Source organism: Budorcas taxicolor, chromosome 8, assembly GCF_023091745.1.
Source record: "Budorcas taxicolor isolate Tak-1 chromosome 8, Takin1.1, whole genome shotgun sequence".
NCBI lineage: Eukaryota > Metazoa > Chordata > Mammalia > Artiodactyla > Bovidae > Budorcas > Budorcas taxicolor.
The window spans coordinates 32,673,725-32,689,088 of NC_068917.1; the positions used below are offsets into that span (position 1 = coordinate 32,673,725).

Here is a 15,364-nt window from a genome sequence, read left to right on the forward strand (position 1 = left end):
TCTTAAGTGTATTGCTGAGTCAATTTTTACATGTATACATACCATGAAGCAACAGGTTAACATATAGAACATTTCTAGCTCCTCAAAGTTTCCCCTGTGTCCTTTCCAGTCAGTAAACATGCTTCCCACCATGAGATGGGTACTCTTGACTTGGATGACCATCACTAGTCTTATGGACAAGATTTTTTTTAGTAGTTTTAGTAATATCTTTTGGTGAATATATGCACTTATGTCCCTTGAACTTATACATGGAATCGCTGAGCTAAAGACAGACTTGTGTTTAACTTCAGAAGGTAATGCCAGTTTACTCTATGATCTCAATCCATAATGAAAATTGAAGTTAAATTATTTGAAGCTTATGGTGAAATTCGAATAGCCTAAAACTTCCCTTTGTTTTCCAAAGGGTTTTATATTGTCAAAAATATATGTACAAAGAAAATTCGTGTCATTTTATAGTTGCCAATAAGGTAGTTTTGTTTCAGTCTGATAATTTTTCCTATGTAAGTAATTGTTTTCTGTTTCCCTTTCCCTAGGTTCGTCTTCGCTGTGGATTGGTAGGCAGTCATAGGGCTGCAGAATGGGTCTCCGGATTCACTTTGTTGTTGACCCGCATGGTTGGTGCTGCATGGGTTTGATTGTCTTTGTCTGGTTATACAACTTTTTTTTAATTCCCAAAATTGTCCTCTTTCCTCACTATGAAGAAGGACATATTCCAGGCATATTAATAATAAGTAAGTTTCTAAATCTTTATTTTCTTGTATAATTAAAGATTTTTTCTCATTGTGAATATTTTTGGAGTTTAATACCATTATATAACCTTCCTTTTAATATTATTCAGTGCTATTAATATGAAATTATTTACTCATTTTAAAAGAATGAGCTCTATATATAATTTTGCAGGGTAAGGTAATTGGTATATCTTCATATCTAACTCTACGAAATCTACAAATACAATTTTGTTTAAAGCTACGCTGGCACAATAGTTCTATTTATGTAGGTGTATGTGTATTTTTAATGTTTCTGTTATAGAATTTAAATTTAGATAATTAAAGTACATGTATAAATGTATATAGTTTAAGGTGTTATTAATTGTAAAATCAAAAGTTTCTGCATTCTTTATTTTCAAATTAAGAATCTCAAGATCTGTTGAAAAGAGCAATTGAACATCACTAATCCAATGTAATTTTGAAGCTAGCCAGTTAGAGTTAATGAAAAAGTTTAATTGTAGAATAGGTTTAAAAATGCTGCTTTGATTCTATCAAATATAGTATATGTAGTAATTAAAAGGAATTAATTTCTGTTAATTAATATACCACTAATTTCTGTTAATAAAGAATCTCATTTACAACACATTTATCATTGTTATGCAAAATAACTATTTAAAATTAGTGTATTTTAGAAAGTCCTCTTGGCAATATTATTTGATGAATGAAATGAGTTAATCATTTTTCCATCTTATCTCTGAGAATTTAGGCTGATGCTGTTAATTAAAATATACTTTTAGCCTTTAAATATGCTTGTCAAAAAACATTTTGAAGGATAAATACTGATTTTATTTATTTGTTTATTTTCAAGTATTCTATGGCATTGCCATGTTCTGTCTGGTTGCTTTAGTGAGGGCCTCAATAACTGATCCAGGAAGACTCCCTGAGAACCCAAAGATCCCACATGGAGGTAGGGTGCTCTTCAGATTCATCGGTTTTACTATGTCAGAACTATCACCGGTATTAGTGTATGTTATTGCCTTTAGTATATTAATTACAGATGTCATCTAAGCCACTTCCGTGTCTCAAGTGCCTTCTTTCCAGATTTCTCAGTTTACAACCACAAATCCCAGCTTACTCCTCGGATCTGCCGTCTCTGGCTCCTTTTTGGTTTAGCTGCTTATTTGTCCCTCACGCCTCCCACTCTAGATCTGTATAACCTCTGTGAGGGTGTAGAGTTTTTGTTTTGTTTTCTTATTTGTTCAGTACTGTATCCTTAGGGCCTAAACAGTCTCTGTGACTTAGTAATAATTGCTGGGTAAATATTTGTTGAATGATATTATCTGAAAAATTACATTTTTATTTAGTAGAGGAGTTTTTGATGGTGCCACTTACCTCATGATGTATTTTAAGTATAATATTGCTTACAATGTATTTACAAATATTTACAAACTAAATATCTATTGTATTATAATGCTATTGCTTGTATTTCTCCAAGTTGAAACAATTCAGTGAAAAATTTGAAAGCCTTTTGTTCTAGTGTCAATGGAGGTAATTTTTGGTCACCTTATTGCATAGTAACCATTTAGATCACAGAAATAAATTAAAAATGTATTGCTTGCCGGATACAGTAAACCTCCCTTATCCTCTTTCCTGAGTTTTGCTTTTGAACATTTGCTATGTAATCTTTGAGAACCCTGTACTTTCTTCTAGGAAGAAATTTATATGTCTTTTTTATACATTATAGAGCCAGATAATTTTTATAGTAATTCAGTAGTTTCTGAACTTGCTATACATTAGAATCACCTAGGGAGCTTTAAAAAACCTCAATGTCCAAATCACATCCCATATTAATTAAATCAGAATGTCTGGGGGTAAGAGCCCGGTATCCATGCTTTTGAAAGATCCCAGGTGAATCTAACGTGTAGAAGTTTGGAAAGCAATGTAGTCGTTCTTTCCAAAATTAGATTTAAGTGGCAAGTCACTTAGCCTCCTTTAGCTTGTGGTTGTTTTTTGAGATCCGTGATTTTGGGGCTTAATGGGCCTTGCACATTTAATGATTAAGTGGGAATGACACTGATATTTATGTAACTGTAGAAATTTCTGAAAATAATCTTGAGTATTTAGTTTTTATTAATTTGTAGAACAGTATCACTGTCACTTAACGGTTATTGTGTGTGTGTGTACGCCTGTGTTTGGGCGGGGAGGATGGCAGTCTGTAATTTGTATAGAATCTCTCTTCTCAACTAACCTAAAATAAACGACTGTCTAAAATATTGATACATGTATTTTTCTACTTCAACTCTAAAACCTGATGTTCCCAGAAAATCAAGGAAGCAGGGTTTTCCTAACTCAGTACTCATTTCTGATGAAAACTTCAGTTTGCTGTGGTCAAATATTCAAATGCCTACATCTGTCAGATAGTACAAATCAGTGAAAGGGGCCAGGGAGGAACTATTTCATCTTGAAAATCTATCTTATCTAAAGGAAGTGGCACTAATCAGCTACACTGAATTGTCATGCAGGATGGGTATTTTTGAAGAGAAAACATGAAATCTCAATTTTTATGAGACATTTTATGATTTTAAAAAATATTAGCAACTAATTCAACGTTTTAAAAGCATTGTTTTTAAATGAATACCGAACAGATTATACCTGAGGGCCAGATTGAATCCACCTGAAGCTGCTGTGTTACCTTTAATTTATAGGTTCCAGTGATGAGGACACCATGGCATCTTGCCAACCTTTTGGTTATCTGCATTATATCTCTTCTCATTGACATTTGGGCTGTTTTTCTTCAGTGGAAAGTTCCCCTTTGCCCAACCAAAAAAAAAAAAAAAAAATCCACGCGTTCATCTATCACATTTGAATGCTTCCAGAGTCTTTTGGTATCTCCTGTCGTGTGACCCTCATGGTGGTGGTATGAGGTGGGTAGGCTGGGTAAATCGGGAGCATAGATTGCCCTTCACAGGTCATACAGTAGGCTGTTACAGAGTGGCTGTGAAGCCCAGATTCTTGTCCCCATCCTCTTTTTTACCGTGAGTCCTCTTACAGATGAATGATCTTACCTCTTTATTCATCTTTGCTTTGGTTTGAAGGAAATTAATTAACGCTGCCATGTGCTTTTTGCTCAGTTACTTGTTGATTGTGTAGATATAGTTTTAACTTAGTTAAAAAAATAAAAATTTAATAGTGAAAAATAATGACTAAAGTGTTGGAGTCTACAAAATAGTGACGTTTATTCAGCATTGTTTTAAGAGTGAGCAGTTTTATATAATTGAGCTCCTTAGAAAAGGAAACCTACACCTTAAGGCTTTTATTATTTTAGCTACTTTAAAAAATTTTTACATGCCCTTCTGAAATATTTTACATGCCTTTCTGTTGTTTTAAACATAGTAACTTTGGTTTCTATATGACCCCTGAGGCAATTTGAGTATAGGAGAATGCTTCCGTGTGAAGATCCCAAGAATTCGATTTTATAAACTTTGGGACATGTAGATGGAATAGTCACATGAAACTATTACATGTCTATTTAAATTACATGCATGTTTGAAATACAGAAATACTACTTTTTGTCATTTTTGAATTTTATGAAATGATTTTATTTAGTCTCAACTTTCAAAAAACAACTTTGAGTGTAATTCACACATCATATAATTCACCTATTTAAAGTGTACAATTTAGTGTCTTTTAAATATACACAGATTTGTACAACCATTAGCACAGTCAATCTTAGAACATTTTCATCATTAAGCTCTTAACTTGCATGTTAGAGTTCTGTTTTTGTCCTCACTAGTGCCACTTTGTTTTTATTTTTTTGTTGTTGTATATGCCCCCTGTTGTACCTTGTATCCCTGTGGCTTATTTATTTTATGGCTGAAAATTTGTACTTCTTAGTCCCCTTCTCATATTTTGCCCCACTCCCACCCCTCTCCCTCTGGCAACCACTATTTTGTTTTCTGTTTCTTGAGTCTATTTCTGTTTTGTTTGTTCATTTATTTCTTGCATTGCCAACCAGTTCTGCCAGAAAACCTCGATTAAGACCCAATCCTTGTATTGATTTTCATTAGTTTCAAGTTATATTTTTCTCCCCAAAACATTACTTTGTGATCTGAAATGTAGTCATTGAAAAAAGTTCCCCTAATATGTAAATCTTTCAAAAAACTCAAATGGAAAAGTGATTTGTTCCTTTTTGAGGGATAAACGAAACCAAACCATATCTGTCTTTATAGTCTTTCATGCAATTACAGCATTAATAAGTTTCCCTGTTAAACTATGATACTGTTTACCTTATATTAAAGAGGATCATTTATAGATTTTACCTTTTTTCTTTTGTTTTATGTGTTGATTTTTCTTTCCTTTAAAAAATGTTATCTTAATTTTTAACTTTCTATATAGCTGCCATAAATTAGCAGGTGGATTCTGTCTCCCATAGGCTTTTATTTTATTTTGTTAGATGGGTAGTGCAAAAGTCTTATAGGTAATCATCAGACACCAGAATGTATCAGTCACCAAGATCCTATTGCTACTGCTGCTGCTAAGTCGCTTCAGTCGTGTCCGACTCTGTGCGACCCCATAGACAGCAGCCCACTAGGCTCCTCTGTCTCTGGGATTCTCCAGGCAAGAATACTGGAGTGGGTTGCCATTTCCTTCTCCAGTGCGTGAAAGTGAAAAGTGAAAGTGAAGTCGCTCAGTCGTGCCTGACTCTCAGCGACCCCATGGACTGCAGTCTACCAGGCTCCTCCGTCCATGGGATTTTCCAGGCAAGAGTACTGGAGTGGGGTGCCATTGCCTTCTCCAAGATCCTATTAGGACCTGAATAAATCCTGAAAAAGAAAAAAGAGAGAAGACGAAGAAATGGTTTCAGGATACATAGGATAGATTAAGATGGATGGCTTTTTTTCTTGTTTTGCAAAGCAAAAACATAGATGATACTTTAAATTTCTGAATTTTAAAAATAGTGATTTTTTTTTCCTTTCTAAAAACAAATGTGTCTGTGCTTGTGTGTGCAAAATGTGCATCTTCATTTTAGATTTTTGTATCTTAAATTGAGCATTAAGTGACCCAGACTCTTTGTTTGAACAAATTTATGGTCCAGACCATAGATCAGCAAATTCTACTGTAGCGTTAGTGCCAAATAGATGTTTTTAGCCTTATGAACCATATAGTCTCTGTCACAAGTCCTCCTCTCTGTCATGGTAGCCCCAAAGCCGACATACACAGCATGTAAATGAATGGGCATGGCTGTGTTTAAATAGAGCTTTCTTTATGGACATGGAATTTAAATTCCAAGATTTTTACTTACCACAAATTGTTATTATTATTTTCAATCATTTAAAATTGTTAAAAATACTTTTAGCTCATGCGTGCATGCTAAGTCGCTTCAGTTGTGTCCGACTCTTTGTAGACTGTAGCCCTCCGGGCTGCTCTGTCCGTGGATTCTCTAGGCAAGAAGCTGGAGTGGGTTGTCACACCCTTCTCCAGGGGATCTTTCTGGCCCAGTCATCTCTTACCTCTCTTACATTAGGCAGGTGGGTTCTTTACTACTAACGCCACCTGGGAAGCTCATGGATCACCCCCAAACAGGTGATGGCCTGGGTTTGCCTGTGGACTGTAGTTTGCCAACCGTAGTTTACACACACAATGAATTACAGTCTTTCGCTGACTATAGCCAAATTCTCTCTCTTTTCCTGAGGGTACAGCATTTTAAGTATGAAATAAATGATTTATTCTTTGGAATATTTTATGCTGAAATTGCCAATAGTGAATACCCCATATTAATTTTTTTAAGGAGCTGGTTTAAGAACATAGTTTTCACGTTGTCTTTCAATGAAAATGGGCTCACCTTCACATATTCCTTGAAATATATGAATTTAGAGTTTTAATATTGGGATATTTGGGAACATCTAGTTAAGTGGGGAAAAAAAGTGATATGTATGTGACATTGTATTATGCTACATATGAAATGAGTTTCTATTTCGCCAACAGTTAAATAACAGTAGTTTAATTGTACCTAAATTAAGCTTCAATATTGTTGCTTTCTCATGTAATATGTTTTCATTAAAATAATTGTAAGTAAGAAATAGAAGAGAATTTTATTTTAAAATGAAATATTTTAAATGTAAAAGATAATTTTTCAACTTTCATCGAGAGCAATTAATTTGTTACAGCTGTTATTCATGCTTTATTGATTTCTCCAGAGACATTTGTAGCAGGAAGTTTTTCCAAGACTTTACTATAAAATTCCAGTATATTGATCTTACTTCTGGTCATTATGGGGAGGGAGGTGGGAGGGGGGTTCATGTTTGGGAACGCATGTACACCCGTGGTGGATTCATGTCAATGTATGGCAAAACCAATACAGAATTGTAAAGTAAAATAAAGTTAAAAAATAAATAAATAAACTAGAAATAATGGAATTAAAATAGGGTATCTTTTTAAAAAATTGAAAACTACCTACTCTTCTCTTTTGTTACTTATGTTTAGAATCTTTCATTAAAAAAAAATTAAACTTGTCATGTTTTAGCAAGGATTTAGTGACTGTCTATGGTTTGCTCAGTCACACTTTGCATATACTAATATTCACTTGGAGTATTGAAGTTAGGTTAATTTTACTATACCCATAATTTTAGTGAGGTTAGGGTATAGTTTTCCATAAGTGATACAACGTTTAAAAATTGTTATAAAGGTAAAATTCCATGTCAAGAAATATTAAGATTATATATTCTATATAACAGTTGTCTTGGTAGATAACAGTCCCGTAGAGTTTTTAATGGCTCTAGCTAGAGCAGTTCTTAATGGAAATAAATTACTTTTTCCTTAATTCCTGTAAACTTCATGTTTTTAGCACAAAGCCTAGTTGTGTGCTCGTTCACAGCAGACTAGAGGAAACTTACTTGGTGGTAGGATAGAGTTTTGTAAAGGACTCCTTTATTTCTGTTAAAGAGTAATTTTCTTGTAATCTTCTTCACTTCTGAAACTATTTTAGTACCTCTTAAATGCATCTGAACTGTTTTTCCATCCCTCTGTCATAAATATTCCCAAATAAATCCATTCAAAAAATGGTTTTGTGTGGGAAGTTTGGGGAGATGCCGTCTCTGTTTATGCAGTTAATTTTGACTTACTAATCTATGAAACCAGTACTCAGCATTATCTCTTCTGTAGAACCATTAGATAATAAATTTCTAGAAATTAACTTGTTTCAATAAAATTCTGTTTTAATGTAATAATTTGATTCTAAAATAAGAGTTTTTTCACTAAATTTTGCTTACAGCCATATACTTAAACCCAAATACGCTGTTTTTTTATCCTTAGTTTGACTATTAACAGTCTTATTTTATAGTGTTTAAAATTAGAAATGTACAAAATAAAACATGCAGAGAATAGAGAAGCAACGTTTACGGCAAACATTTACAGGAGAGACTTAGGCACATATCTCGAAGAATTCCTATAACTCTTCTAAACACTTGTTTCTAAATTTCAACATTACTCATGTTCCTTTACTAAATGAATTTTAATTTCCTTCTCTAGAAAGGGAGTTCTGGGAATTGTGTAACAAGTGTAATTTGATGAGACCGAAGCGTTCCCATCACTGCAGCCGCTGCGGCCACTGTGTTAGGAGAATGGATCATCACTGTCCATGGTAAGAAATGAATAATTCACTTTTGAAAAATAATGCATTAAAAAATAGATCTTGGTACTTAGCCGATTTAAACAAAGGTTATATCAGAGTTATACAGTTTAAGAAAGCCTTTTTATAAGGAGAGCTTTAATTGATCATATGCTTCTATCAACTCCCAGGGTCATTTTTTCAGAGATCGTAGATTTTTCTAACAAGGAGATATTTGAGCAGAAAACTAAAAATTAACATGCACCCAAATATACAAAAGAACTAAAGTGGTTTTATTAAATGAAGCAGTGTAGGTAAAGCATTTAGTATAGTATAAGACATATAGAGAGTACTTAAATTTAAATATAGTAGCTGTTACTGTTTCTAACTGTAATGTAAACCATATACATCTCATTGTTTGTATTTCCCTCCAATTTAATTAAAGAGTGACATTTCATATACCTTATACCTCATTTCACTTCCTTTCAGCCTTTTTTTTCAGTGTTATGTGTTGGATATAGGGATTAATATTACATGCTAGCTAGAAGTGGAAAAAAAGAAGTGATAGTTGATTCTGCTGACTGCCAACATTTTTGGTCAGTAGGGGGCTCTCTTGTAATATTTAAAGAAAATGTTCAGTTGAGAAACAATTTTTGAAAACAAATGCTGTGAGAGTTCTGCATTGTATCTCATTTCAAAGCTGTCACAAAAATCTGTGAAAGGATATTGTATTTAATTCTGTTTTTCTAGCATGGGATCTCTGCATAAATATTTAAACTGGTATGGTGTAGCACTTTATAAATATATCTATCTACATATATATTTATGTTTATACACACATGTATACAAAGTTAGCTACATAATAATCTTCTTAAATTTATAACTGCATTTATCTGAGGTTGACTCAAGGGTAGATTTTAGTTTTGTCTAGTAATGCTAATCATTTAGAGCTTCCTTTATTTTTGGGAGCGCAAGTTATCAGCAAGCTTTTAGTGGGAATTTGGTTTTCACTATAACATGATTATTTGACTAGAAGATAATTTCCTGAGATTCAGAAAAAATAAGAATACTGTGTTACTATGTAGAAAGGTTTAAAATTCTATCACAGGATAGTTTAGTATATAACATACAGTTGGTGTTTTAAAAATGTACCTGGAATTTATTCAGATTAATTCTCAAATGATTTTATAAACTTCAGTGATCTGTTTACAGTTACAATAGTAATAGGGTTTGCTTTTTAAAACTGTGTGAAGCATGTATTCAGGTAAGTGATAATCACACTGAAAAACTCAATTTTGTATAATTTTTTGAGTAATATTTCTGATTAAAAACATAATAAATGTTCATGATGGTTAGATATCGATATTTCCTTTTAAGTGAATGCAGTAATTTAAGCTTAAAAAATCAACTATTTAATAACTTTTATATAGATTATATATAGATTATATAGATTAGTGATAGTATTTACTTATTTTGAAGGAATTAAGACTGACTTGGTGACCAAATAAAGTTCTTTTTAACCAAAATTTTAGGATTGGGGTGAACTCTCTGTTCTTAGGCCTTCTGTTTCCAGTTTTAGTCACCTTCTCAGAGCCCTGGTGAGAAGAAGAGTGGAAGTACAAAGAGCTGTAGATAGGAAAAGAGGGTGGATCAGGGGCGTGAATAGATATAGGGACTTATGTGCTTGAATTCCCTAATAAAGCACTGCTGAGCTCTTCAGAGAGTGAGGGAAATATACAGTGTGCAGCAGAAGCAAGGAGAATTTTCGGTATTTTCAGAAATTGCATTATCTGAACTGCTTAACAGCTTTAGATTTAGCGGTCAGTTCTTCTGATGACCTCAAGATTTACTCTGTTTGTGACTCTGATCACTCTTTGTAAGGAATTTGTTACCAAAACAGTTTATACATGTAGATGATAGTAGTGTTTCTTACAGTTCTATTCTTAAGAAGAAGGCAGTGTTCAAAGCAGTTATATCTCAGATTTTGGGGGGACAGAAAGGGTGGGGCAAGGATAAAGCATCTTTTAAGCAGTAGCTATTGGAGAGTGTTTTTCAGTGCACACAGAAGTACTCTTCTCTGGTAGCCCTGCTTACAGATAACAAAACACAGAAGGTTTTCTTGTTTATTCAGCATGAATTCTTCAGTCTAAGAAATGCCTCTTTCAGGTTTTCTGTTCAGTTACATATCTGGTTTTAAAAAATTGACAGCACATCTTTAATACAATAAAGTTAGGAATTTGGCCCTATTTATTATTTTTTCAAACAGTGACAGTATAATGCTATAGTATGTTGAAAATAAAACATTGTGAAAGATAATTTGTAGTTTTGAACTAGGATTTTCTGCTGGAATTGTATTTAGGAAATTTAGATACAATAACTTTGGAACAATAAAATATTCAGCTTGCATTAATCTTGAATTTTTGGAATTCTAACATTAATCCTTTTTCCTAGTTTTGGTTCATTGTTGTATTGGTGGAAATGTAGCTCTAAGAATTTATACATACTTTTGAATATATGTTTATTTTCAGCCACCAAGGGTTAGACTGTAAAAGTAAGGAAAATTGTGAATGCTTAGCAGTGTGTCAGAATGGCAGGTTTAAGTTACTTTGCTTCATGCCATTCAGCTTGATCTCCACAGCTTGAATGCTGCAGTGAAAGAGCAGTGTACAGAAGAGGGTTCTTGTTCTCTTGACCACGGTCTCTCCTAACTGTACATCCTCTGGCGATTGTCCTAACCCCTCTGTTCCTTTTTTGTATCAGTGAAGCAAGGAGATTGCCATCTGTTCTTCCTGCCTCACTGGCTTGTTGTTGAGTTGAATGGGGAATCATATACAGGACTTCTTTGACAAGTAGAATGTGCTTTACAAATGTGAGGTGGCGTGTTTATGTCATATCTTTTCTTATGTACTCTTTGCTTTTAGGTTTGAGTGGGTTGGGCTTATCTCTATGAACTTAAACACTTAAGAAGTTGTTTGTGCTTATTTCTAGTTTTACCATCCTAAAATTAACATCTTACTAAAGTTTGAAATATTTTTTCTTTTTCCTTTTTTTTTTTTCCTTCAGGATTAACAATTGTGTTGGTGAAGATAACCATTGGCTTTTTCTGCAGTTGTGTTTCTACACTGAACTTCTTACTTGCTACGCACTGATGTTTTCTTTCTGCCACTATTATTACTTTCTTCCGCTAAAAAAGCGTAATTTGGTAAGAAATGTTTATATCCACTAATGCTAGAACAGCTGTAGTATATAGTTATTAACATGTGGTGCTTTTAAAAGTGCAGAAAATTGAAAACAAAAGTAATGAACATAAACCCTCAAATTGGTGCGTTTTAAAATGTATTGGAATTGAGAAAATGGACCTTTTCTGATATTGGCTTTTAACCACGTCTATTTACGATTACTTGTTAGTGTCAAGTTCTTTAAAAAGTGACTTATCACTCAGTGTATACATATTTTCATTTTAAATCTACAGTAATGAAAAGCAAAGTGAAAAAGGTTAGCTTCTTACTTCTTTTCAGGAGTAAAAATAGACTTGTTTAATTCTTAAAAGTTCTCAAAGGAACGTTAAGTTCTTGAGAAAAGGATTCGTTCCGCAGCACCCCAACTCCCAACTTTTAACATTGGTGATAAGATGAATTTGCAGATGCTTTAAAAAGTTGTTATATATCCATTTGAGGCAATGCTTTTCCCACTCTGTAGAGGAACTACAATATATGTTAATAAGATTTACCCAGAACCGTGGTGTTAAAGGTAGTAGTAGTAATAACATCAACCAGGAGTTTTAAGCCTTGACTATAATATCAGCACTGTGCTATGGACATGTGATTTTAATTCTCACTTAAATGCACACCACAATCACATGAGGTGGGTATGATTTTTCCTCCATTTTTTATAGATGAGGAAATAGACTATTAGAGGTTAAATAAATAGTTACTGAAGGCACAAAGCTAGGAAGTGATTATTCAACTGGTTTTAGTTGTAGACTGGGATTTGAACCTGGGTTTGTGTTTTCTGAATCGTATCTTTTGTGCTTTGTTTGTAGAATTTATATTTCAGCCTGATCCTGTGTGCCATTTTGACTTAGATTGTGTTTTTAGAATGCTCTGTGTATGTGTGTGTGTGTGTTTGTGAGAGAGAGAGAGAGAGAGAGAGAGTATGTGTACTTACAGGAAGCAAGATAGGGAAGGAGACAGGTAAGAGGAATGGAATTTCTGATGAAGAAGGGTGTTTTTTAATTTCCTATTTAAGTCATTTTATACTCTTTAAATCTTTTCTGTTAAAAATAACAAGCTTAGTGATGGCCCATACAACTAAATTTTGTAATAATGGAACAGTTGAGAGAAGGTCTTTGAGTTCTGTGTATTTAGATCTTTTTTGTACACATGATCATTTTGTATAATTAAAAGAGGGTATTTACTGTTGTTGCTTGGTTGCATATATTAGTGGGCCTTGTCAAGGTAATTCTACGTATTAAATGCAGAATGAGCAATTAAATTAGATGCAAACAACTCAAAAAAGTTCAAGGGGGAGAACTGTAAATGTAGGTGTTCGGCATTTATCACACTGAGAATTTAGTGCATCCTGATACTACAGTCTTAGAAATGTTTTATCTTACAGATGAATTTCTTTTTTATGCTTTCTTATATTTTGATTTTACTTTCTGATAAAACCAGGTACAAAAGAATGGTCACCCAAAGTATCCGGATCAGAAGCGCTGAAACAACAGCAGTTAATATTTAAAGAGTCATTTAGGGTCAGCAAAGTACTTTCTGCACATGTCATTTATTTTAATTCCCGCACCATGTGAAGTGGCCTAGATGTGAGTGTGACTTTAAAGGCAGACTCCTTGGGTTTGAATCTCAACAATAGATTAATTTCTGATATATTTGGTATTGTAGTTAGAACATGTAAAAGGTTATATGTATTTTCCAAGTAACCTGTTTCAAATATGCAATAGATTGAGCCTAATTAGAAGAGCTTTAAAATAAAAATGTACCTGTAAGATTAAGATCAGAATATTTTAAGAATGGAGAGAGAGGTAGAATCTAGTGGTATTAATGAAAGGCTAGTAGAGTTTCTCTAGGACGGAATGCACCGTGGCACTGTGGAGGGGTTGGCACACTATGGGTGTTGGGATAAATTTGACCCACTACCTGTTTTTATTAGTTTTGTTTGAAACATAGCTACTCTCATTTGTTAAGTTTTGTTTGCAGTCGCCTTTGTAATACAACAGTAAAATTAAGTAGCTGTGACAGAGGCCTATGTGCTAAAAAGCCTAAAAGATTAGGTATCAGGCTCTTTATCTTGCATTTACCAGCTTCTGGTAGTGGAAAGATCTTGATTTTATAAATAGACACACCTAGAATTAAGCCTGGCTTTTCTTATTGTGAGTATAAGCTTTGACACATCCTTTAACCTTTCTGAATTGTAATATCCACTTGAAAAATGTGAATAGTAATGAGATTTAATGAGATAATGCAGTAAAAGTTCTTGGTAGATAAGAGATTTTCAATTTATGTTACCTTTGATTTTGGTGAAAGCTCTCAGAAGGGAACAGTTTTTCTTTGCCCCTTTAATTTTTATGAACGTTTAACAGACTGTTTAACAACATTATTAGGAGATCAATGACAGAATAAAAAAGTTCCAACACTCAAATAAGAATATAATGGTGATATTTAAATGAAGGATTAAGACATTACAAATCACAAACTGATTTGTCTCTCCAGACGAAAGGTAGAAACTCTGGAAAAATTACTATCACTTAGAGGAAAGAGCCCTTTTTTAAATGGCAAAACTGATTACAGATGATACTAATATACTTAGAAACATATATATAGACGTGTATTTACATGCATACTGACAAAAGACTAGCAGCGTAGTAAAGGTTTATTAAGAAATGTAAAGTCCAGGATGAAAATATAAAAAGGCAGTACAGTTGGGTTTTAAAAATTCAAACCTGAGTTTATTTAGAGCAATCACTTATAGAAACAATACAGGTAATTCTAAAATTCTTAAAAATCATAATTATTGTTAGTAGGATTACCAGATGAAAATCAAATAATTAGCTCTATCATATTGGTTGTAATAAAGCTACTTTGGTAATAGCAGTAAATTACAGATAGTTCTAGGGACCTGACAGAGTTTTAGCTAGTAGTGCTGAGCAGGAATTGTTCAAGGTTTATAGTATCTTTGTTGTATTAAGTAGGATGTTTTTATAATTACCTTCATGTTAGAGGTAATGAAATTGAAACCCAAAGGGTTTATGTTACGATATTTCTGAGAGCATTTGGCATCCTATTGAAAAATCCTTTATGTTTTAACCCTGTTAATGGTGTATTTTCTGAATGAAGTGATTCATAATATTTTTAAGTTAGGTATATGGACAGGAGAATTTTACCATAGTGTTATCCAGTATAAGAAAAGACTATTATGTTTGACTAATACTGTTTTTGTATAGTATGTTTATTACTGGTGTCTTTAACCTACTTAAACTTACTGGTGTGTTAGTTACTCAGTCGTCTCCGACTCTTTGCAATCCCATGGACTGTAGCCCACCATGCTCCTCTGTCCATGGGATTTCCTAGGCAAGGATACTGGAGTGAGTTGCCATTTCTTTCTCCAGGGTATCTTCCTGACCCAGGGATTGAACTTTCCTTTAGATCCTTGAAATATATAGCCCTAAATATTCCAAGGATCTGAAGGAAAATGAATGTTCAATAGTACTTAGCATTCACTGAAATGAATTCTAATCATTTCATTGATTAAGATGTTGGTAATTTAAAGCTATGTTTCCAGGTACATAGGGCTTCCCAGGTGGCACTAGTGGTAAAGAACCTACCTGCAGGAGACCTAAAAGACTCAGGTTCAATCCCTGGGTCAGGAAGATCCCCTGGAGAAGGGTGTGGCAACCCACTCCAGTATTCTTGCCTGGAGAATCCCATGGGCAGAGGAAACTGGTGGGCTACAGTCCTTTAGGTCGCAACATGACTGAGTGACACACCAGATACATACAATCTTGGAATTCTAATACTGTTCTAATGAGTTTACTCTG

General features: G+C 33.6%; 1 protein-coding gene across 1 annotated transcript in view; it reads left to right on the forward strand.

The window, feature by feature from the left end:
- Positions 1–577: 577 nt before the first annotated feature.
- Positions 578–15,364, forward strand: part of ZDHHC21 (zinc finger DHHC-type palmitoyltransferase 21) — a 49,236-nt gene continuing 34,449 nt past the window's right edge. Inside the window, exons 1-4 of the mRNA XM_052645268.1 lie at positions 578–731; positions 1,576–1,674; positions 8,235–8,346; positions 11,377–11,515. Of these exons, the coding sequence (XP_052501228.1) occupies positions 578–731; positions 1,576–1,674; positions 8,235–8,346; positions 11,377–11,515 (504 nt within the window). The remainder of the gene's footprint in view (positions 732–1,575; positions 1,675–8,234; positions 8,347–11,376; positions 11,516–15,364) is intronic.